This window comes from Ranitomeya variabilis, chromosome 4 (genome assembly GCF_051348905.1).
Source record: "Ranitomeya variabilis isolate aRanVar5 chromosome 4, aRanVar5.hap1, whole genome shotgun sequence".
Taxonomy (NCBI): Eukaryota; Metazoa; Chordata; class Amphibia; order Anura; family Dendrobatidae; genus Ranitomeya; species Ranitomeya variabilis.
Window position 1 is genome coordinate 704,210,302 of NC_135235.1, and position 24,550 is coordinate 704,234,851.

General features: G+C 45.0%; 2 protein-coding genes across 2 annotated transcripts in view; both read right to left on the bottom strand.

Annotated features, from left to right (window-relative positions):
- Positions 1-243: 243 nt before the first annotated feature.
- LOC143766435 (uncharacterized) overlaps positions 244-24,550 on the bottom strand; it is a 41,352-nt gene continuing 17,045 nt past the window's right edge. The window contains exon 6 of the mRNA XM_077254122.1: positions 244-4,558. Coding sequence (XP_077110237.1) covers positions 2,850-4,558 — 1,709 coding nt within the window. The 3' untranslated portion in view covers positions 244-2,849. The remainder of the gene's footprint in view (positions 4,559-24,550) is intronic.
- On the bottom strand, positions 10,022-12,460 carry LOC143766463 (uncharacterized). Its single transcript, XM_077254177.1, has 4 exons — positions 12,280-12,460; positions 11,762-11,954; positions 11,471-11,605; positions 10,022-11,340 (listed from the first exon to the last, which is right to left on the bottom strand). The coding sequence occupies exons 1-3, from the start codon at positions 12,364-12,366 to the stop codon at positions 11,493-11,495; spliced, it is 393 nt and encodes a 130-aa protein (XP_077110292.1). The 5' UTR covers positions 12,367-12,460; the 3' UTR covers positions 10,022-11,340; positions 11,471-11,492.

Here is a 24,550-nt window from a genome sequence, read left to right on the forward strand (position 1 = left end):
TCCTCACTGTCTGTAGGCTCTGTCTGATCCTTGTGACATGAAATAGTGAAATTCCTGCGCCTTGAACAACAGGTGTTTAGCAGAGCTCTCCTCCTCCGTGTGCAAGGAAAAGGAATCCACACAAAATAGCACAAAAATCAGATTTGGCTGTACTCGCCATAATGCTAGAAAAAAATAACACTTTCTTACTTTTTTTAAGTAAGAGCACGGTGAAGATAGAAAGGAAAGCAATATTGAAATGTGTGGATAAAACAAATCTTGTTTAATGTTTATTCAAAAAGTGATTACAAAAACGAAGAAAAGTAAGTTTATAGCACTCAAAAATAAGTATTAGATTACAAAAGAGAAAACAAGTATTCAGTGGTTCTTACATATGGTCTTGACGTTGATGTGGTCCGGGTTGGAGATTCTCAAAGTATGAGAGATCTCCGGAACAAGAGTTAGGTCGGCTTATATACTATTTTGACCCATAAACTTACGTTGGTTTCTATTTTTCCTGTTTCATAACCACATATCGTGATCTGCCGCTATGTTCATACCATCTACCATATTAGAAGAACACTAGTAACTTGCGAAATATGCATGTTAGTTATTTGTACATTACCTCATTTTGAAATGCTTAAGCATATAGCCTGTGACCTTTAAGAATCATTTACTATCTCCAAATAGCCACATATTGACAATTCTGGCAAAGGCCCTATAGTTCTGACAAACAGAGACCAGATGTATAGACCAAAATCCTCAGAATAACTCAGTCCCTCACTATCCAGAGTATCTATTTGCTAGTTAGAACCTGCATATGTTAATCAATCTATATTTTTTCATTATTGAAATAATAATATTTTACAGTGGCTTACCCTCCTTCTGGAGTGTGTCAATGACTGCCTTCTAGACATCTGTCCAGTCAGCAGTCTTCCTCATGATTGTGGAGCCTACTGAAACAGACTAAGGGACCATTTTTAAACATTTAGGAAGCCATTGCAGGTGTTTTTATTCTAATTTACTGACATAATGACTTTTGGGTTTTCATTGGCTGTAGGATATACAGTACAGACCAAAAGTTTGGACGCACCTTCTCATTTAAATTTTTTCTGTATTTTCATGACTATGAAAATCGTACATTCACACTGAAGGCATCAAAACTATGAATTAACACATGTGGAATTATATACTTAACAAAAAAGTGTGAAACAACAATATTGTAGGTTCTTCAAAGTAGCCACCTTTTGCTTTGATGACTGCTTTACACAATCTTGGCATTCTCTTGATGAGCTTCAAGAGGTAGTCACCGGGAATGGTCTTCCAACAATCTTGAAGGAGTTCCCAGAGATGCTTAGCACTTGTTGGCCCTTTTGCCTTCACTCTGCGGTCCAGCTCACCCCAAACCATCTCGATTGGGTTCAGGTCTGGTGACTGGAGGCCAGGTCATCTGGCAGAGCACACCATCACAATCCTTGGTCAAATAGCCCTTATACAGCCTGGAGGTGTGTTTGGGGTCATTGTCCTGTTGAAAAATAAATGATTGTCCAACTAAATGCAAACCGAATGGAATAGCATGCCGCTGCAAGATGCTGTGGTAGCCATGCTGGTTCAGTGTGCCTTCAATTTTGAATAAATCCCCAACAGTGTCACCAGCAAAGCACCCCCACACCATCACACCTCCTCCTCCATGCTTCACGGTGGGAACCAGGCATGTAGAGTCCATCCGTTCATCTTTTCTGCATCGCACAAAGACACGGTGGTTGGAACCATAGATCTCAAATTTGGACTCATCCGACCAAGGCACAGATTTCCAGTGATCTAATGTCCATTCTTTGTGTTCTTTAGCCCAAACAAGTTTCTTCTGCTTGTTGCCTGTCCTTAGCAGTGGTTTCCTAGCAGCTATTTTACCATGAAGGCCCGCTGCACAAAGTCTCCTCTTAACAGTTGCTAGAACTCTGTGTGGCATTGACCTGGTCTCTAATCTGAGCTGCTGTCAACCTGCGGTTTCTGAGGCTGGTGACTCGGATAAACTTATCCTCAGAAGCAGAGGTGACTCTTGGTCTTCCTTTCCTGGGGCAGTCCTCATGTGAGCCAGTTTCTTTGTAGTGCTTGATGGTTTTTGCCACTGCACTTGGGGACACTTTGAAAGTTTTCCCAATTTTTCAGACTGACAGACCTTCATTTCTTAAAGTAATGATGGCCACTCGTTTTTCTTTACTTAGCTGCTTTTTTCTTGCCATAATACAAATTCTAACAGTCTATTCAGTAGGACTATCAGCTGTGTATCCACCAGACTTCTGCACAACACAACTGATGGTCCCAATCCCATTTATAAGGCAAGAAATCCCACCTATTATACCTGACAGGGCACACCTGTGAAGTGAAAACCATTCCCGGAGACTACCTCTTGAAGCTCATCAAGAGAATGCCAAGAGTGTGCAAAGCAGTCATCAAAGCAAAAGGTGGCTACTTTGAAGAACCTAGAATATAAGACAATTTCAGGTGTTTCACACTTTTTTTGTTAAATATACAATTCCACATGTGTTAATTCATAGTTTTGATACCTTCAGTGTGAATGTACAACTTTCATAGTCATGAAAATACAGAAAAATCTTTAAATGAGGTGTGTCCAAACTTTTGGTCTGTACTGTAGTCATCAACAGAAAGAAACACTTGAGATATATCACTCTGTAATGACTCTATATAAAAGAGTTTCAAATTTGCATTGAAAAACTGAAATAAATTAACTTTTGATAATATTCTAATTTAGTGAGAAGCACTTGTATGTGAGTATGTAAAAACAATTAAGAACATAAAAAAGCTTCTCCCCGTGTGAATTCTTTGGTGGCTAAAAAGAGATGGTTTCTTCACAAAACATTTTCCACATTATGAACATGAAAATGGCTTCTCCCCGTGTGTGTTCTTAGATGGGTAACAAGATGCACTTTCTGGTTAAAACATTTCCCACATTCTGAGCATGAAAAAGGCTTTTCCCCTGTGTGGGTTTTCTGGTGGCTAGCAAGATACGCTGTGTTGTTAAAACATTTCCCACATTCTGAACATGAAAAAGGCTTCTCCCCTGTGTGGGTTTTCTGGTGGCTAACAAGATTCGATTTCTGGTTAAAACATTTCCCACATTCTGAACATGAAAAAAGCTTCTCCCCTGTGTGGGTTTTCTGGTGGCTAACAAGATTTGCTTTGCGGTTGAAACATTTCCCACATTCTGAACAGGAAAAAGGCTTCTCCCCTGTGTGATATCTATGATGTCTGACAAGATTTGATTTATCTGGAAAACATTTCCCACATTCTAAACAGAAAAAAGGCTTCTCCCCTGTGTGATATCTATGATGTCTGACAAGATTTGATTTATCTGGAAAACATTTCCCACATTCTAAACAGGAAAAAGGCTTCTCCCCTGTGTGACATCTATGATGTCTGACAAGATTTGATTTATCTGTAAAACATTTCCCACATTCTGAACATGAAAAAGGCTTCTCCCCTGTGTGGTTTTTCTGGTGGCTAACAAGAGTCGATTTCTGGTTAAAACATTTCCCACATTCTGAACATGAAAAAGGCTTCTCCCTTGTGTGGGTTTTCTGGTGGCTAACAAGAGTCGATTTCCGGTTAAAACATTTCCCACATTCTGAACATGAAAAAGGCTTCTCCCCTGTGTGAGATCTATGATGTCTGATAACATTTTTATCTGTAAAACATTTCCCACATTCTGAACATGAAAAAGGCTTCTCCCCTGTGTGGGTTTTCTGGTGGCTAACAAGATTCGATTTCTGGTTAAAACATTTCCCACATTCTGAACATGAAAAAGGCTTCTCCCCTGTGTGGGTTTTCTGGTGGCTAACAAGATGCGCTTTCTGGTTAAAACATTTCCCACATTCTGAACAGGAAAAAGGCTTCTCCCCTGTGTGAGATCTATGATGTCTGACAAGATTTGATTTATCTAGATAACATTTCCCACATTCTGAACATGAAAAAGGCTTCTCCCCTGTGTGGGTTTTGTGGTGGCTAACAAGATTTGATTTCCGCTTAAAACATTTCCCACATTCTGAACAGGAAAAAGGCTTCTCTCCAGTGTGAGTTCTTTGGTGGGTAACAAGATGCGCTTTCCGAATAAAACATTTTCCACATTCTGAACATGAAAATGGCTTCTCCTCTGTGTGAATTCTCTGGTGACTGACAAAATCTGATTTCTGGTTAAAACATCTCCCACACTCGGAACAAGAAATTCTATTGTCTGCTTTGTGAAGGTTTTGTTGTTTGAGAAAGGACTTTTCTAGGGGAAAACTATTTCCATATTCTGAAAATGAATATGTCTTCATTGCTTTAGGAGCAGTTCGTTTTTTAAGGCTTATTTTGTGACTTTGATTTTCCTTAGTAGTCCGTAATGAATCAGAAGATAGGACCTGTTCCACAGGATCAGATGACAGATCTTTGCTGTGAAGGGGTGATGGTATATTTGGAGTAATGGCATTCCCTTCAATTGTATCCTGTGGAATCTCATAATCATCTGATTTAAACATTGAAGATGTCAGCTGTCCTGCTGATCTCCTGGTACAGTTATCTGCCAATAATAAAACCAAGTATTATTTTAGAATAAAATATCCTTCAGTTCTAGATTTTTGACCATTTCTACTTAAACGGTCTGTAAAAATGGCAAGTTATGCAAAGTTATTGAATTATTCACCAAGACAATGACAGTTTACAGTTTACTAGACTATGCTCAAACCACATTAAGCATCCATGCTTTTGGCATTACTATAGTGAGAGGAAACCACTTATTTTACTGCACGTGTACACAATCTAGGCACTATGTGTTGGGTCATAACTTGGGATATTTGCAGTTTTCACTTTGCAATATCCACTGATCGTGCTAATATCTGAAAATTGCCAGTGGAGTCAAAATAGTCACTATTCCAATAGATTAATTTATTGAGCATTATAATTGTACAAAATGGAGTCACTTTAACCCCTTTATGACTCTAGCTTATTTGGTTTTGCGTTTTCATTTTTAGCTCTCCTTCCCAGAGCCATACCTTTTTTAATTTTCATTCAATATGGCCATGTGGTGCTTATTTTTTGCACTACAAGTTGTACTGTTGAACGACATCATTGGTTTTAGCATGACGTGCACTAGATAACAGGAAAAAAATTACAAGTGCGGTGAAATTGCAAATAAGTGCAATCCCACACTGTTTTTTGTTTGGCTTTTTTTGCTAGGCTCACTAAATGCTAAAACTGACCTGCTATTATGATTTTGCAGGTCATTACGAGTTCATAGACACCAAACATGTCTAGGTTATTTATCTAAGTGGTAAAACAAATTTCCAAACTTTGCAAAAAAAAAAAAAAAAGTACAATTTTTCGTTCGCTGTAGCATCTCCATTTTTCGTGATCTGGGGTTGGGTTGGTTTATTTTTTGTGTGCTAACATTTTTAATGATACCATTTTTGTGCAGATACATTCTTTTGATCGCCCGTTATTGCATTTTAATGCAATGTCTCGGTGACCAAAAAAAACTCATTCTGGCGTTTCAATTTTTTTTTCTCGCTACGCCTTTTAGTGATCAGGTTAATCGTTATTTTTATTGATAGATCGGGCGATTCTGAATGCGGCGATACCAAATATGTGTATTTTTTTTTTTTATTATTGTTTTATTTTGAATGGGGCAAAAGGGGGGTGATTTAAACTTTTATATTTTTTTTCATATATTTAAAACATTTTTTTTTTAACTTTTGCCATGCTTCAATAGCCTCCATGGGAGGCTAGAAGCTGGCAAAACCTGATCGGCTCTGCTACATAGGAGCTATGCTCAGTTTGCTCCTATGTAGTAGATTTACTGCATTGCTATGAGCGCCGACCACAGGGTGGCGCTCACAGCAATCAAGCATCAACAACCATAGAGGTCTTCAATAGACCTCTGGCTGTCATGCCGACACATTGCTGACCACCGATCACATAACACGGGTCAGCGATGCACGCATTTCCGGCCCTATGGCCGGAAGCAATAGTTAAATACCGCTGTCAGCGTTTGACAGTGGCATTTAACTAGTTAATAGTGGAGGGTGGATTGCGATTGCTATTGCGAGCACATGTCAGCTGTTCAAAACAGCTGACATGTCGTGGCTTTAATGTGGGCTCACCGCCGGAGGCCACATCAAAGCGGAGGTTCTGACCTCGGACGTACTATCCCGTCCGAGGTCAGAAAGGGGTTAAAGGGATTTAATCTGATCTGGTTTTCTGCAATTTTGTCATATTAGGGATTCTGCAAATGGTGTGTCCCATCTCCTCTGGTATCTGCTCCTGCAATGTCTACTTCAGACACGAGACACGGCCTTACTCATTCTGCAGGCGATGCTGGTAACAGAGGTGGGGTTGGAACCAGAAGCTCTTGGCGGTGCAGGCTCTGCCCAGCCACTAAGATTAGGGTGCCTGGCATCTGTAGTACCATCCAGTCTGGCAGCATGGGTGTGCGGGCTGTCAGCTGCAGTAATCTGCTCCCTGTTTTAGCCAATTGGAAAGCACCACATCTTTTTTAATCAGATAAATTTGTATTAACCATAACAAGATTTACAACAGATCACATGTTCATACGTATTTTATGTTTTACAGTAAATTAACCCCCGATGGAGACCATATCAGGAGCAAACAATAATTCGTCCATGGTTGACAATATCAAAGAGAGTTCCAGTTTACCATAAGTTGTACTCTATAATACTATATTCTGGTATAACATTAATCCTATCCAACCACAGCTGCCATAGTTTATGGAAGAAATCCAGCTCGTCTCTCCTGGTGTAAATACTTTTCTCAAGCTCAATTATGTGGTTCGTTTCAGCAATGAATTCGCGTCTGGACGGAGGCTCCTCTCTAACCCAATATTTTGCAGCTTCCTTGCAGCAAACAATAATCTTGCAATTACAATTTTAGTCGTATTGTCAGTTAATATTTCCTCCACATACCCTAATATACATATCAATGGATCCCTAGGGATAACGTACCCATACACCACTCCAATGCGGCTCAATACTACAATCCAATAGGATGACAATCTGGGACAATGCCAAAGCTCATGCAATATGTCCGCCTGAGATTGAGAACACCTTGGGCAATCAGAGTTGGACTTCGAAAGCACCACACCTTACTACAGCTTGAAGCATATTGCCAGAAGCTGCCAGATACAGCCTTGATCTCCTGTTGTTCAGTCCTCTGTGCTCAGTTCCCGACTTCTGTATTTGTTTCCTGTTGTGACCCCAGCCTGTTTACTGACTACTCTTATGTCTCCCGAGTAAGTATTTTCTCTGGCCTCTTGGTTCTGACATGGTTATCTGTCTATTCTTCTTCCCATCTTACTCCACAGAACAATAGGTAACACTGTGCTCCAAGGCTAGGGGTCTCTGTGCAAGTTCAAATCCATGAAGAGGGGTTAAAGAAGTTGAAGGGTAATGGGCAAAACTGTGACTATAGACAATAACACATCCTCAGGAAAAAAAACAACTGAGTAGTGGTGAATCTTCTCTGGAGTAATTGGAGTATGGGACTCGATGGCCCTAAGCAATATAAACTATCGGTATGGGACTCTGTGGCTCTAAGGCTAGTTTCACATTTGCGGTAGAATCCACAGCGTTTAATCCGCAACCTGAAACGCACGATAAACCGCATGCAAACGCGTTTTTCTAGACGCATAAGGTAACGCATGCAGTAAAAAAACCGCAAAGTTTACACGCTTTTTCATGCGTTTGCATTTTCTGTGCGCATGGTGAAAAATTTAACAGGAGAAAAATCTAGATAACCAGACACCGCCAATGGGACTACAGTGGGCGTGTATTATGGGTTATCTATATATAGACCTTTGGACAGCTGAAATCTTCAGATTTTTCTACTGTATCCTGTGTCATGATGGATCTTCACATAGAGAGCTTTTATTTCAACCTGGATTTAAGTATCAAGCTGTTTCTTTCCTATGCATTTGCTTGGGAGCAACAAAGAAATCGAGAAAGGCAGAGAAGGACACTGCGTCGGCGTTTTTGGAGACACCACATTATTGAACTCCGGGAGAGCCATGGAGCCTACCACACGCTATATGGCGAGCTTAATGCCAACCCGGACAAATTCCCAGAATATACCAGGATGTCTCCAGAGACATTTCAGTATTTCCTTGGTCGTGTCCAAGGAGATATCCAGAGACAGGACACCCAGCTCCATAGAGCGATTCCTGCAGAGGAACGTCTCCTGGTCACAATAAGGTCTGTAATAATTCTAAACATATGCCTGTCATAATTATTATTGTTCTACCATGTATTATTTGATTTTTCCTTTATGTGTTTAGCAAACCCCCATCATAAATGTAATTGTTTGTAATTTATTTCTTTTTTTTGGCAGATTCCTGGCTACAGAGAGAGCTTATCATCGCTCCACTTTCAGTACCGGCTTGGAATTTCCACCTTGTCTGGAATAGCTGTGGACACCTGCCGGGCTTTGTGGCACAGTCTCCGGGATGAAATTATCCCCCTACCCACCACGGACATGTGGATAGAAATTGCCGACAAATTCTGGAGAATGTGTAATTTCCATAACTGTTTGGGAGCAGTGGATGGAAAGCACATATGCATTATCAAACCTGCCAGATCTGGATTCAAGTACTTTAACTACAAGAAATAATTTTCTGTAGTGCTCGTGGCAATAGCAGATGCGGACTGTCACTTTATCTCCATGGATATTGGAGCTTTTGGCCGTGGCAATGATTCACAGACTTTCAAGAACTCGGATATGGGCCAACATTTGTATGGCAAAACTTTTAATTTTCCCCTGCCACGACCTCTCCCCAACACTCAAGGCCCACCAATGCCATTTGTTATGGTTGGGGGATGAGGCCTTTCAGATGTGTGAAAACCTACTGAAGCCATATTCCAGTCGGGACTTGAGCCACACTAAAAGGATTTATAACTACAGACTGACCAGGGCCCGAAGAACAGTTGAGTGTACCTTTGGGATTCTTGTCTCAAAATGGCGCATTCTTGGGACAGCCATTAATCTAAAAATGGAGACAGTCGATGAGGTTGTCAAAGCCTGTGTGGTTCTCCACAATTACATAATGGCTAAGGAGCGACCCAACATTGAACTGGATGAACCAGTTGCAAACCCATTGCCAGATTACCAGCATCAAGTGTTGAAGTTGCCCACATGTGGGACCAATTTGCTGCCTATTTTGTTTCTGACATCGGACGTGTGGCATGGCAAGATAATATTGTGTAAAATGTGCTGTTGGGTTTGAGTCTGTACCAGTTATGTTTTAAATGTTACTAATATTTTTTGTTAATAAACAACGTGTTTTGATACCTGTACCGAATCTCCTATGTCTATCCTCTAAAAACCACTTATGTTGTTAGTGGTAAGGTAGTTTACTTCATTTACATCCTGAATCTGTTCTGCGGTATCTATTGGACGCAGACTGAAGAGACAATGGAGGTATAATACAAAGCAGATCTATACTCACCAGTTCATGTGTGAGAAATAATGACTTCATGATGCACAAAACCCAGCCTCATGAATTCACTATTTCTGACACCTGTCCAGGTGAGTATAGATATGCCTTGTATGACCTCCATTATCTCTTCAGTTTGTGTAAAATAGATTATGTAGACTGAAGAGAAAAGGGAGGTTATACAAGGCAGTTCTCTACTCACCAAGTCAGGTGTCATAAATAATTAGTTCAAGATGCAGAGTTTTGTGCATCATGAACTCGCTATTTATGACACATGACCTGTTGAGTATAGATCTGCTTTGTATTACCGCCATTGTCTCTTCAGTCTGCGTCACATAGATTAAGCAGAGTGAAGAGATTATGGAGAAAATACAAGTAATATTATTTTTTGACAACTCATAGCTCCATACCAAACACACAAAGCTGCAGTGTTCTACTTAATAACTCCTGGAGCTATGAGGTGGCCAAAAGACAAAGTATTCAGCGCATGGTGTGTGTTGCCGGCGGTGAAAAACACAAATAACCAAACAGTATTGGGGCAAAAAACATTAACATTTATTTAAAAAATAAATAAAATTAACTGCGCCGCCTTGGGGTAGAGTGACGGAACTGGGGTGTGTGTAGCTGTCAGGCCTGGCTGACTAAAGACGATGCAGGGGTTGCAGGAGAAGGGGCAATTAAACTAGTGGCGTCAGGGAGTTCAGGGATGGTACTGGAGGCATGGGAAGGCAGAGACACTAGAAGGGCGAGACAAACCTGACATCACAGACACATTGGGAGGTGAGGGGGGAGGGACCTCAATAGTCCGCTTTTTCTATTTCTCTTTCCATTTTTGGGATCGGCGATGCAGTCTGGGGAGCCTCGGTGGACTCATTTCTTGCGGCCTGGTCATGGTAGCCGACCTGTGATGGTCCGTGTGCTGCTGCTGCATGGTGGTGGTGCTGAAAAGCATGCCAGGGTCCAGCTGCTGCATGGTGGTGGTGGGGAAGGCCATGCCAGGGTCCGGGTGCTGCTGCTGCATCCTGGTGGTGGTGAAAGCCATTCTAGGGTCCGGGTGCTGCTGCTGCTGCATGCTGGTGATGGTGAAAAGCATGCCAGGGTCCGGGTGCTGCTGCTGCAGCTGGGACCTGGTGATGGTGGCCAACCTGTCCTGATCCGGATGCTGTTGCTGCTGCATGGTGGTGGCAGGGGAGGATGTCCAAGCAGGAGCAGCAGTTGGCATGGTGGTGGCGGTGGGATGTCCAACAGCACTCAGCATGATGGTGGCGCTGTAGTGGTGTCCGGCAGTGCTTGGAATGGTTGTGGCCATGCAGTGGTATGCAGCAGAGCTCGGCATTGAGGTCAAGCGTGACAGTGTTGGCATAGGTGGAAATGCCACCACTGGCTGCTGAAAATATCGAGTCTGCTGCATAGCCTGCACGTAAGCAGCATTGGACTCATGCATGACACTAAGAAGGAGATCAGGAGTAAGGTTTTCCGACATGCCCTTTTCTATTTGATAAAAAAAAATGATGTGCTGGACTCTGGAGGTCGGCTTTCACTTGGTGAAGGTCTCTGGTGACATCCTGAATAAGTGTATTCATATGGTTTAAGCCACGATCCAGTCTATCACCCATCACCTTGGAGTCCATCGTGAAAGATCGAGCTCAGGTGCAAAAACTGTCCGAGGCCCTCTGCCGCTGCTGGAAAGAGCCCCCAAAAAAGAGGCAGAGGACTGGGAAACACCTGATGGACCAGCTTCCTGGTCTCCAGTCTGTGTTTCATGCCCACTTGCTGCTGCGCTGCTGGATGGCTGTGACGGGTCCGTGGCTGTTTGATGAAGGACTGCTCTAGAACTAGGGTCAAGAGTGCTGTTCCAGGTGCTGTGAACAAAAAAACCCCAAAAAACATTAGTACAAAACATTTATAATAGTAAAAGCGCCAACTCCTGTGGAATTGAAAAATACAGATTAGGCAATACAACACAATCCAATGCAACTCAAAAATACTTACGTTCTCTGGGCAAGGACTGGTCTCAAAAATGCCAGCAGATGCTTATCTTTTCTGATCCTTGCACCCGGCTCTCTTGACGAAGGTCCTTGTTGAAACGATCCTTCATCGAACGCCATTGTGTTCTGACAGTGAGCACTGTTGAAAAAATAATAATGGTTAGACAATGCACTTTTGGCCGGGAACACACAACTGTGTGTGATGAGAGAAACTCTCAGGAGTTCCTCTCATCACACACAGTTGTGTGATCCCAGCCAAGGTCACTGCTGCATCACACCGCATTGCAATACTTACGAAATGCCTTGTGGACCCAAGCCGGGGCGTTGTCCCAGCCATGCCACATCGCTTGGGCCACCTCATTCCATAGCCGCTGGATCGTCATGTTGTCCGAGTGCTGCGGAACCCGGGTGTCCCACAACGGGACTCGCTCATGGACCAGTGAGATGAGGATATCGTTATCAATGAGGTCCTCATCCCGTTCTGGAACCTAGAAAATAAATAAATACATTAATGTTGGAGACATTAACATAAGCAAAAGATAGAAAACAACAGATACAGAAAACAGGCAAGTATATTCAAAGTAAAGAAAAAAAAAGGAGTTAAGAAGAAAAAGGTAAAGAAAGAGCAAAGTAAATAAGTGAACAGTCAAGAATAGTAAAGTCAGGATACCGTAAACAGGGTACAATCAGTCAGGTATACTTACACGCCTCCTTGCCACACGCTGCTCCTGCTCGGCCTCTGCCGCAGTTGAAGAACTTCGAAAAAAGAAAAAAAAAAAATTGTCACATGTGTAGATGTGACAGAAAACTTACCAATCTGAGGAGGTGAGTAGTCACTTCACTGTCATTTCCACCTTGTTCAGGCCCAAGACGTTGCTCCTCAGAAGAAGAAGATGACATTCTGATGCATGCAGCAAGAAAAAAAGAGACAGAAATTATTAGGACATATAGAGAGAGAAAAAAGAAAATACAGACATTGGCTTTGACACTCACATTGTCCAAAGTGGTGATTCCTCCCAGGTTCTTTCCAGCGTCTGATCTTCTTCCCAGTCTGCATAGTTGTGACCTGTAAATGCCCACTCCCTCTTTTTATCACCTTGTATGTGGGGGAGGCTAATCAGTGTCTAGACAGGTTTTCCTGTGGTAAAACGCATGCGTTCACAAACGCAAACAAATACATGTGCTTGCGAAGGCATGCGTTCACATAGACTGAAATGTGTTTTTCGTCACATTACTTCCGCTAACAACCGCATACGTTTCGAGGCGGCAAATTCACACCTCTGAAATTACAACATGTAGTGTTAACCGCGCCAAGTCGCAGACAATGAAACAACGCATGTGTCGTCAAACGTGGCAAAACGCAACCGATCGCAGACACTTGCATCCCTAATGTTAAAGATAGGACTACACCACGCATGCAGAAAATTGCGGCACAAATGCTGCGGACACAACCGCAAATGTGAAACCAGCCTTAGCAATGTAAACTATCGTAAGGACCAGTATTTTCTGTCAGATGAATGTCAAGAAGAAATATTAGACATTTAAATAGAACTTTTTATAACAGTGCAGAGCTGAGGGATCTTCAATTTAGATCTCAGGCATTTGGTAATTGAAACCTTTTTTAAACACTCCCAGGGAGTTACAGCCTCAGATAAGTGAGACAGGCCGATCCCACCACAATCAAACTATCATACAGAATGAACAGGTAAAAAAACGTTACATCCTCAACAACAACATATGTATGAGGGGAGAACTCCAACACTAAACCAGAGCTGCACTCATTTATGGTGGACCATTGGAGATACTGAATCCTGACCAGAAGAGTAGAGAAACTAATAGTGCCCCCATTTCAGGAGAGATTGTGCAGTAATCTGAATTCCTTAGGATCGAAAACATAATGGAATTTATGACGTGGAGTGAATCCATGAAACCAGGGCACGAGCCATGAGACAACACATCTCCTGCAGGCGTGAATAAATGTACAGAGGGTACAGAAAGTATTCAGACCCCTTTACATTTTTCACTTTTTTGTTTCATTGCAGCCATTTGGTAAATTCAAAAAAGTTATTTTTTTCTCATTAATGTACACTCTGCACCCCATCTTGACTGAAAAAAAAATCAGAAATGTAGAAATTTTTGCAAATTTAATAAAAAAAGAAAAACTGAAATATCACATGGTCATAAGTATGCAGACCCTTTGCTCAGACACTTAGATTTAAGTCCCATGCTGTCCATTTCCTTGTGATCCTCCTTGAGATGGTTCTACGCCTTCATTGGAGGCCAGCCAGGGGCAGACACAAGCAGCAATGGGCCCCTGTGCAGGAAATACGTCGGGGGCCCCCTCATGCATGTACACTGCGTATAAAATGCCTATAATAACATATGTGTATACACAGCAGAAAATACACACACACACACACACACACACACACTAGCCCTATATACATAGCAGCACACACACACACACACACTAGCCACATATACATAGCAGCACACACACACACACACTAGCCCTATATACATAGCAGCACACACACACACTAGCCCTATATACATAGCAGCACACACACACACACACACTAGCCCTATATACATAGCAGCACACACACACACACTAGCCCTATATATATATGTATAGAATGTAAGTCCGCAAGGACAGGGTCCTCTCCCCTCTGTACCAGTGTGTCACTGTAAACCTGTTTACTGTAAATGATATCTATAACTCTGTATGTAACCCCTTTCTCATGTACAGCACCATGGAATTAATGGTGCTATATAAATAAATAATAATAATAATAATAATAATATACATAACAGCACACACACACACACACACACTAGCCCTATATACATAGCCGCATATATACACACACACTAGCCCTATATACATAGCAGCATACACACACACACACACTAGCCCTATATACATAGCAGCACACACACACACTAGCCCTATATACAGACACCGCAGCATACACACACACTAGCCCTATATACACACCGCAGTACACACACACTAGCCCTATATACACACAGCAGTACACACACACACACAGCAGTACACACACACACTAGCCCTATATAGAAGCACAGCAGTATACACACATACAGCAATATACACACACACTAGCCCTATATACACGCACACAGCAGTATACACACCAGCCCTATATACACACACAGCAGTATACACACACACACTAGCCCGGACAGCAGCGTAATGTATGCTCTTGTATATTGTGAGCCCTCGCGGGCAGGGTCCTCTCTCCTCCTGTACCAGTTGTGACTTGTATTGTTCAAGATTATTGTACTTGTTTTTATTATGTACACCCCTCCTCACATGTAAAGCGCCATGGAAAAAATGGCGCTATAATAATAAATAATAATAACAGGTGAGGTCAGTAAGAGGTCCATTTTTGACCGTCATATCACATGTGCGCAGTAGAGCGGGCCCCCTGCTTCTCCTGTTAGCAATAATACTGCCGCCGGCTGTCATTCACCTCATTGCTTTGTATCTCCGTTGGGGCCCCCTCCCACTCTGTGCCCCAGTGCAGTTGCACCGGTTGAACCGGCGGTATGTTCGCCCCTGAGGCCAGCTGTGTTTAATTAACCCCCGGAGCCTTTTTCAGTTTTGCGTTTTCATTTTTAACTCCCCTTTTTCTCAGAGCCATAACATTTTTACTTTTCTGTCAATATGGCCATGTGAGGGCATGTTTTTTGAAAGAGAGAAAGGGAAGAACCAAAAAGGTAACGAGCCAAAGGCTAACAGGGTGGGTGCTGTGTCCCCCAAAGAGTGGCCTGTTGTGAATTTACCTTTTGGCTCCCTCTAGTGGCTACTAGTGATTTGACTCTGGGTATGTCTGTCATCCCTTGTATGCTCACCTGGGTCGTTAGGTCAGGGGTGTTGCTATATAAGCTCCCTGGACCTTCAGTTCAATGCCTGGCAACATTGTTATCAGAGCTAATCTGTAGTGCTCTTGTCTACTGATCCTGGTTCCTGCTTGATTAAGCTAAGTCTGCTTTCTTGCTTTTTGCTATTTGTTTTTTGTTTGCATTTTTGTCCAGCTTGTATATAATCTGTATCCTGACCTTGCTGGAAGCTCTAGGGTGGCTGGTGTTCTCCCATATAAGATAACTTATATGGTCAACAAAAACCCTATCAAAAATCCACGCTGGAGATTCAAGAACCCCCGAACCGTCTAACGGCCCGGGGGTTCTTGAATCTCCAGCGTGGATTTTTGATAGGGTTTTTGTTGACCATATAAGTTATCTTACTACATTCTGCTATTAGTAAGTGGGCCTCTCTTTGCTAAACCTAGTTCATCTCTGTGTTTGTCATTTCTTCTTACCTCACCGTTATTATTTGTGGGGGGCTTGTATCCTACTTTTGGGGTCTTTTCCCTGGAGGCAAGAGAGGTCTTTGTTTTCCTCTTCTAGGGGTAGTTAGCTCTCCGGCTGGCGCGAGACATCTAGCGACCAACGTAGGCATGTTCCCCGGCTACTTCTAGTGTTGGCGTTAGGAGTAGATATATGGTCAACCCAGTTACCACTGCCCTATGAGCCGGATTTTTGTACTTCGCAGACTTGCTTATTTCTCTGAGACCCTCGCCATTGGGGTCATAACAGTTTGCCAGGCCAGTATTAAATGTTAAATGCATTGCAGAAGCGGGATTATAAGAAAGAAAGTTCTGAGTTTTTTTTTCTCTCTCTCATTTTTTTTTCTTTTCCCCTTTACCTCTGAGTGGCTTGTGATTGCTGCAGACATGAATGTCCAGACCTTGATTACAAGTGTGGACCAGCTTGCTGCTCGTGTGCAGGGCATACAAGATTATGTTACCAGAAATCCTATGTCAGAACCTAAGATACCGATTCCTGAACTGTTTTCCGGAGACCGATTTAAGTTTAGAAATTTCAGGAATAATTGTAAATTGTTTTTGTCCCTGAGACCCTGTTCCTCTGGAGACTCCGCTCAGCAAGTGAAAATTGTTATTTCTTTTTTACGGGGCGACCCTCAGGATTGGGCTTTCTGTCTGGCGCCAGGAGATCCGGCATTGGCTGATATTGATGCGTTTTTTCTGGCGCTCGGTTTGCTTTATGAGGAACCCAATCTTGAGATTCAGGCAGAAAAAGCCTTGCTGGCTATGTCTCAGGGCCAGGACGAGGCTGAAGTGTATTGCCAAAAATTTCGGAAATGGTCCGTGCTGACCCAGTGGAACGAGTGTGCATTGGCTGCAAATTTTAGAAATGGCCTTTCTGAAGCCATTAAGAATGTGATGGTGGGTTTTCCCATTCCCACAGGTCTGAATGATTCCATGTCCCTGGCAATTCAAATTGACCGGCGGTTGCGGGAGCGCAAAACCGCAAATTCCCTCATGGTGTTATCTGAACAGGCACCTGATTTAATGCAATGTGATAGAATCCTGACTAGAAATGAGCGGAAAATTCATAGACGCCAGAATGGCTTGTGTTACTACTGTGGTGATTCTACACATGTTATCTCAGCATGCTCTAAGCGTCTTACTAAGGTTGTTAGTCCTGTTGCCATTGGTAATTTGCAACCTAAGTTTATTCTATCTGTGACTTTGATTTGCTCACTGTCATCGTATCCTGTCATGGCGTTTGTAGATTCAGGTGCTGCCCTGAGTCTTATGGATCTGTCATTTGCCAAGCGCTGCGGTTTTGTTCTTGAGCCATTAGAAAATCCTATCCCTCTTAGGGGTATTGATGCTACGCCATTGGCAGAAAATAAACCGCAGTTTTGGACACAGGTTACCATGTGCATGACTCCTGAACATCGGGAGGTGATACGTTTTCTTGTTCTGCATAAAATGCATGATTTGGTTGTTTTGGGTTTGCCATGGTTACAGACCCATAATCCAGTCTTGGACTGGAAGGCAATGTCAGTGTCAAGTTGGGGCTGTCATGGAATTCATGGAGATTCCCTGCCCGTGTCTATTGCTACTTCTACGCCTTCGGAAGTTCCGGCGTATTTGTCTGATTATCAGGATGTCTTCAGCGAGTCTAGGTCAAGTGCATTGCCTCCTCATAGGGAATGTGACTGTGCAATAGATTTGATTCCAGGCAGTAAGTTTCCTAAGGGAAGACTGTTTAATCTGTCGGTACCTGAACATACCGCGATGCGTTCATATATCAAGGAGTCTCTGGAGAAGGGGCATATCCGTCCTTCTTCCCCTCTTGGTGCGGGATTCTTTTTTGTGGCCAAAAAGGACGGATCTTTGAGGCCTTGTATTGACTATCGGCTTTTAAATAAGATCACTGTCAAATTTCAGTATCCTTTGCCGCTGTTGTCAGACTTGTTTGCCCGGATTAAAGGTGCCAAGTGGTTCACCAAGATAGACCTACGTGGTGCGTACAACCTTGTGCGCATTAAGCAAGGAGATGAATGGAAAACTGCATTTAATACGCCCGAAGGTCATTTTGAGTACTTGGTGATGCCATTTGGGCTCTCTAATGCACCTTCAGTTTTTCAGTCCTTTATGCATGACATTTTCCGGAAGTATCTGGATAAATTTTTGATAGTTTATCTGGATGATATTCTGGTTTTTTCTGATGATTGGGACTCGCATGTGGAGCAGGTCAGGATGGTTTTTAAGATTTTGCGTGAAAATTCTTTGTTTGTTAAAGGCTCAAAGTGTCTCTTTGGTGTTCAGAAGGTTCCCTTTTTAGGGTTCATTTTTTCCCCTTCTGCTGTGGAGATGGACCCAGTCAAGGTCCGAGCTATTCATGATTGGACTCAACCCTCGTCAGTTAAGAGTCTTCAGAAGTTCTTGGGTTTTGCTAACTTCTACCGTCGTTTTATCGCTAATTTTTCTAGCGTTGTTAAACCGTTGACGGATATGACCAAGAAAGGCTCTGATGTGGCTAACTGGGCTCCTGCTGCCGTGGAGGCTTTCCAGGAGTTGAAACGCCGGTTTACTTCGGCGCCTGTTTTGTGCCAGCCTGACATCTCACTTCCCTTTCAGGTTGAGGTGGATGCTTCGGAGATTGGGGCAGGGGCCGTTTTGTTGCAGAGAGGCCCTGGTTGCTCTACTATGAGACCTTGTGCCTTTTTCTCTAGGAAGTTTTCGCCGGCAGAGCGAAATTATGATGTGGGCAATCGGGAGTTGTTGGCCATGAAGTGGGCATTTGAGGAGTGGCGTCATTGGCTCGAGGGTGCTAAGCATCGTGTGGTGGTCTTGACTGATCACAAAAATCTGATGTATCTCGAGTCTGCTAAACGCATGAATCCTAGACAGGCCCGCTGGTCATTGTTTTTCTCCCGTTTTGACTTTGTGGTCTCGTATTTACCAGGTTCTAAGAATGTGAAGGCCGATGCTCTGTCTAGGAGCTTTGTGCCTGATGCTCCTGGAGTCGCTGAACCTGTGGGTATTCTTAAGGAAGGAGTTATCTTGTCAGCCCAGATCTGCGACGTGTGTTGCAGAGATTTCAGGCTGGTAGGCCTGACTCTTGTCCACCTGACAGATTGTTTGTGCCTGCTAAATGGACCAGCAGAGTCATTTCCGAGGTTCATTCCTCAGTGTTGGCAGGGCACCCAGGAATTTTTGGCACCAGAGATCTGGTGGCCAGGTCCTTTTGGTGGCCTTCCTTGTCAAGGGATGTGCGGTCATTTGTGCAGTCCTGTGGTACTTGTGCTCGAGCTAAGCCTTGCTGTTCTCGTGCCAGCGGGTTGCTCTTGCCCTTGCCTGTCCCGAAGAGACCTTGGACACAAATCTCTATGGATTTCATTTTGGATCTTCCGGTGTCTCAGGGCATGTCTGTCATCTGGGTGATATGTGATTGTTTCTCCAAGATGGTCCATCTGGTTCCTTTGCCTAAGCTGCCTTCCTCTTCTGATCTGGTTCCTGTGTTCTTCCAGAACGTGGTTCGTTTGCACGGCATTCCTGAGAATATTGTGTCGGACAGAGGATCCCAGTTTGTTTCCAGGTTCTGGCGATCCTTTTGTGGTAGGATGGGCATTGATTTGTCGTTTTCGTCCGCTTTTCATCCACAGACTAACGGACAAACGGAACGAACTAATCAGACTCTGGAGGCATATTTGAGGTGTTTTGTCTCTTCTGATCAGGATGATTGGGTAACCTTCTTGCCGTTGGCTGAATTTGCCCTTAATAATCGGGCTAGTTCTGCCACCTTGGTTTCGCCATTTTTCTGCAACTCTGGTTTCCATCCTCGTTTTTCCTCGGGACATGTGGAGCCTTCTGACTGTCCTGGGGTGGATTCTGTGGTGGATAGGTTGCAGCGGATCTGGAATCATGTGGTGGACAACTTGAAGTTGTCACAGGAGAAGGCTCAGCGTTTTGCCAACCGCCGCCGCGGTGTGGGTCCCCGACTTCGCGTTGGGGATTTGGTATGGCTGTCTTCTCGATTTGTTCCTATGAAGGTCTCCTCTCCCAAATTTAAGCCTCGATTCATTGGTCCTTACAAGATATTGGAAATCCTTAATCCTGTATCCTTTCGCCTGGATCTTCCGGTGTCGTTTGCCATTCACAACGTATTTCATAGGTCCTTGTTGCGGCGGTACGTTGTGCCTGTGGTTCCTTCTGCTGAGCCTCCTGCTCCGGTGTTGGTTGAGGGCGAGTTGGAGTACGTGGTGGAGAAGATCTTAGATTCTCGTCTCTCCAGGCGGATGCTTCAGTACCTGGTCAAGTGGAAGGGCTATGGTCAGGAGGATAATTCCTGGGTGGTCGCCTCTGATGTGCATGCAGCCGATTTAGTTCGTGCCTTTCACGCCGCTCATCCTGATCGCCCTGGTGGTCTTGGTGAGGGTTCGGTGACCCCTCACTAAGGGGGGGGGGTACTGTTGTGAATTTACCTTTTGGCTCCCTCTAGTGGCTACTAGTGATTTGACTCTGGGTATGTCTGTCATCCCTTGTATGCTCACCTGGGTCGTTAGGTCAGGGGTGTTGCTATATAAGCTCCCTGGACCTTCAGTTCAATGCCTGGCAACGTTGTTATCAGAGCTAATCTGTAGTGCTCTTGTCTACTGATCCTGGTTCCTGCTTGATTAAGCTAAGTCTGCTTTCTTGCTTTTTGCTATTTGTTTTTTGTTTGCATTTTTGTCCAGCTTGTATATAATCTGTATCCTGACCTTGCTGGAAGCTCTAGGGTGGCTGGTGTTCTCCCCCCGGGCCGTTAGACGGTTCGGGGGTTCTTGAATCTCCAGCGTGGATTTTTGATAGGGTTTTTGTTGACCATATAAGTTATCTTACTACATTCTGCTATTAGTAAGTGGGCCTCTCTTTGCTAAACCTAGTTCATCTCTGTGTTTGTCATTTCCTCTTACCTCACCGTTATTATTTGTGGGGGGCTTGTATCCTACTTTTGGGGTCCTTTCTCTGGAGGCAAGAGAGGTCTTTGTTTTCCTCTTCTAGGGGTAGTTAGCTCTCCGGCTGGCGCGAGACATCTAGTGACCAACGTAGGCATGTTCCCCGGCTACTTCTAGTGTTGGCGTTAGGAGTAGATATATGGTCAACCCAGTTACCACTGCCCTATGAGCCGGATTTTTGTACTTCGCAGACTTGCTTATTTCTCTGAGACCCTCGCCATTGGGGTCATAACAGTGGCCCAGAGAAAAGGATTTTACGGTGAGTACACAAAAATCCCTATTTCTCCTTCGCCACATTGGGGGGCACAGGACCATGGGACGTCCCAAAGCAGTCCCTGGGTGGGGAACAATACAAACAAATAACTCTGTGTACCATCTGACTAAGTGCACAACGGCTGCCTGCAGAATACGTCTGCCAAGGGCCGCATCCGCGGAAGATTGAGGGTGGACATTGTAGTGCTTTGTGAAAGTATGCAGGCTAGACCATGTTGCGGCCTTGCAAACCTGCTCCGCCGTTGCCTGGTGCCGATTGGCCCAGGAAGCACCCACTGACCGAGTAAAGTGTGCTCTAACCCCTGCCGGGATAGGCCTGCCCCTGACCCGATAAGATTCTTGGATAGCCAATCGGAACCATCTGGCTATTGTGGCCTTAGACGCGGCTGAACCCTTTCTGTGACCCTCCGGGAGGACAAAGAGGGAGTCTGATTTGCGGAAAGGAGCAGTCCTAGAAACGTACCTCCTGAGGGCCTGTACCACGTCCAAGGTGTGAAGGGCCTTTTCGACCCTATGTCTCGGCTGTGGGCAGAAGGAGGGAAGAATGATATCTTCATTAAGGTGGAAGGATGAAACCACCTTAGGGAGAAAAGCCAGAGATGGGCGTAAGACTACTTTGTCCTGGTGAAAGGAAAGGAAAGGCGCCCGGCAGGATAGTGCAGCCAACTCCAAGACGCGCCTGATAGATGTTACTGCCACAAGGAAGGCAACCTTCCAGGAGAGGATGGTCAGCGGGACGTCTTGCAGAGGTTCAAATGGAGATTCCTGAAGGATGCTCAGGACCAAATTGAGATCCCAGGTCTCTAACGGCATTCTGTAGGGGGGTACCACGTGGGAGACCCCTTGAATAAAAGGTCCTGACTTGCAAGTTAGCATCAATCTTACCCTGGAACAACACAGATAACGCTGAGATCTGACCCTTGAGGGAACTGAGCGCCAGACCGGAATCCAAGCCGGACTGGAGAAATTCCAGAATGGAAGGAATGGAGAAAACGAGAGGGGGGCGACCGCGGAGCCTGCACCATGAGAAGAAGGCTTTCCAGGTGCGGTGATAGATGCAAGCGGAAGACGTCTTGCGAGCGCTGATCATGGTGGTGATGACCTGCTGGGAGAAACCTGCTTGAGTTAGGATCCAGGTTTCAACAGCCAAGCCGTTAAACGTAGGGCCCCTGAGCTCTGGTGGTAGATTGGTCCTTGGCGCAGCAGATCTGGGCGGTTTGGGAACCGCCAGGGGACGTCGGATACGAGATGAACGAGTTCTGCATACCATGCGCGACGTGGCCAATCCAGGGCGATAAGAATCACTGAAACCCCCTCCATCTTGATTTTTCGGATCACTTTCGGGAACAGAGGAAGTGGAGGGAACACGTACGGGAATTGGAACTGGTGCCATGGGGATATCAGTGCATCCACCCCGACGGCCCGGGGGTCCCGAGAACGTGCTATGAAGTTGGGGACCTTGGCGTTCAGTCTGGACGCCATCAGGTCCACGTCCGGAGTTCCCAAGCGAAGGCAGATTTGATGAAAAACCTCTGGATGGAGTTCCCACTCACCCGAGGCGAGACCCTGACGGCTGAGAAAGTCCGCCGCCCAGTTCTCGACTCCCAGAATGTGCACTGGTGGAGTGGTTGGCCTCGGCCCAATGGAGAATGTGTGAGACCTCCTGCATCGCCGCCCTGCTGCGGGTACCCCCCTGATGGTTTATGTACGGCACCGCTGTGACGTTGTCTGACTGAATTCGAATTGGGTGACCCGCGAGCAGGAAGTGAAAGCGTCTCAGGGTAAACCTGATAGCTCGGATCTCCAGAATGTTTATGGGAAGTTTCGACTCCCGAATCGTCCAACGCCCCTGGGCAGTGTGGTGGTGAAACACCACTCCCCAACCGAGGAGACTGGCATCGGTGGTCACCACCAGCCAATGGATCGGGAGAAAAGACCTCCCCTGGTTGAGAGATGATTCCAAAGTCCACCATTTGAGCGCTTGCCTGGTCCGCGGGGGCAGAGGACATGGCCGGTCGAGGGTTAAGGGACTCCTGTCCCAATTGTCCAGTAGAGCTTGTTGTAAGGGACGGAGATGCAGTTGGGCGAAGGGAATTGCTTCCAGTGCGGCCACCATCTTCCCCAGGATCTTCATGGCAAACCGAATGGACTGCGGACAAGGGCGACAGAGCGTCCGGGCTCCCTGCTGAAGCACTTGGGCCTTGGACCGAGGAAGTAAGACCAGCCCCTTGGACGTGTCCAGGATCATGCCTAGGAAAGAGATCCTTCGAGCTGGAACAGGGGAGGACTTGTCCAAGTTGATTAACCAGCCCAGTCGCGAAAGGGAATCCAAAGTAATGCGGACGCTTGCTTCGCAGGCATGAAAAGATGGACCTTTGATGATAAGGTCGTCTAAGTATGGCAACACGGCCACTCCCCGGGAGTGTAGAATGGCCATGACTTTCGTGAATACCCTGGGCGCTGTGGCAAGACCAAAGGATAAGGCCATGAATTGAAAATGGTCCTCTAGGATGGCGAAGCGGAGGAACCTTTGATGTGGCGGAAAGATTGGGATATGAAGATAAGCATCTTTGAGGTCTATTGATGCTAGGAACTATCCTCTCTCCATCGAGGAGATGACCGACCGGAGGGATTCCATCGGGAAGTGCCGTACCTTTACATACTTGTTTAGGAGCTTCAAGTCCAAAATGGGGCGCACCGTCCCGTCCTTTTTTGGCACGACGAAGAGGTTTGAGTAAAAACCTCGGAATCTCTCGCGTTCCAGAACCGAAACGATGACCCCGTTTTGGCGAAGGGAATCGATGGCGCAGTGAAGAGCGCGAGACTGAGCTCCCGAACTTGGGAGAGGGAAAAAACCGAGCTGGAGGGAAGGCGATTAATTCTATTTTGTAACCAGAAGACACCAGGTCTCTGACCCACTTGTCGTGGATGACGGAAAGCCAGGCATGTCGAAAAAGAAGCAAGCGTCCGCCTACCTCGGTGGTGTCGACTGGAATTCTCCCCGAGTCATTGTGAAGGAAATCTGGAAGGCCTAGAACCTCAGGTTCTGGGTTGTCTAGGTTTTCGTTGCAGGACTGATTCGGTCTGTAAGAAGGCAGAGAGTCTCTGTCTGTGCGTGTAGATCGTTCTGATCTGGACGATGCTGTGGAGTTGGACCAGAAAGGGCCACCGCGAAAGGGGCGAAAACGAAAATGCTGTTGGCGCTGAAAAGCAGCTTTTGGCCTGTGTTGAGGGAGGAACTTGCTTTTTCCCCCCCGTAGCATCGGAAATTAGTTGGTCCAATTTTTCTCCAAACAGGCGTCCGCCCTGAAAGGGAAGAGAAATCAGAGACTTTTTTGAGGAGGAATCCGCACGCCACTCTCTAAGCCAAATAGCTCTTCTGATGGTGACGGCGTTTGAAGCCGCAGTTGCCGCACAGTCTGCTGCGTCTAATGATGCGTACATCACATAATCTGCAGCCATAGCAAT

Excerpts from the sequence above, each read along its gene's own strand:
- LOC143766463 (XM_077254177.1), bottom strand. The coding sequence starts at position 12,366 with ATGTCATCTTCTTCTTCTGAGGAGCAACGTCTTGGGCCTGAACAAGGT. Across the intron at positions 11,955-12,279 it reads CTACTCACCTCCTCAGATTG|GTTCCAGAACGGGATGAGGA; the intron begins GTAAGTTTTCTG and ends TTTATTTTCTAG. Across the intron at positions 11,606-11,761 it reads TTGGGTCCACAAGGCATTTC|TGCTCACTGTCAGAACACAA; the intron begins GTAAGTATTGCA and ends TTTTTTCAACAG.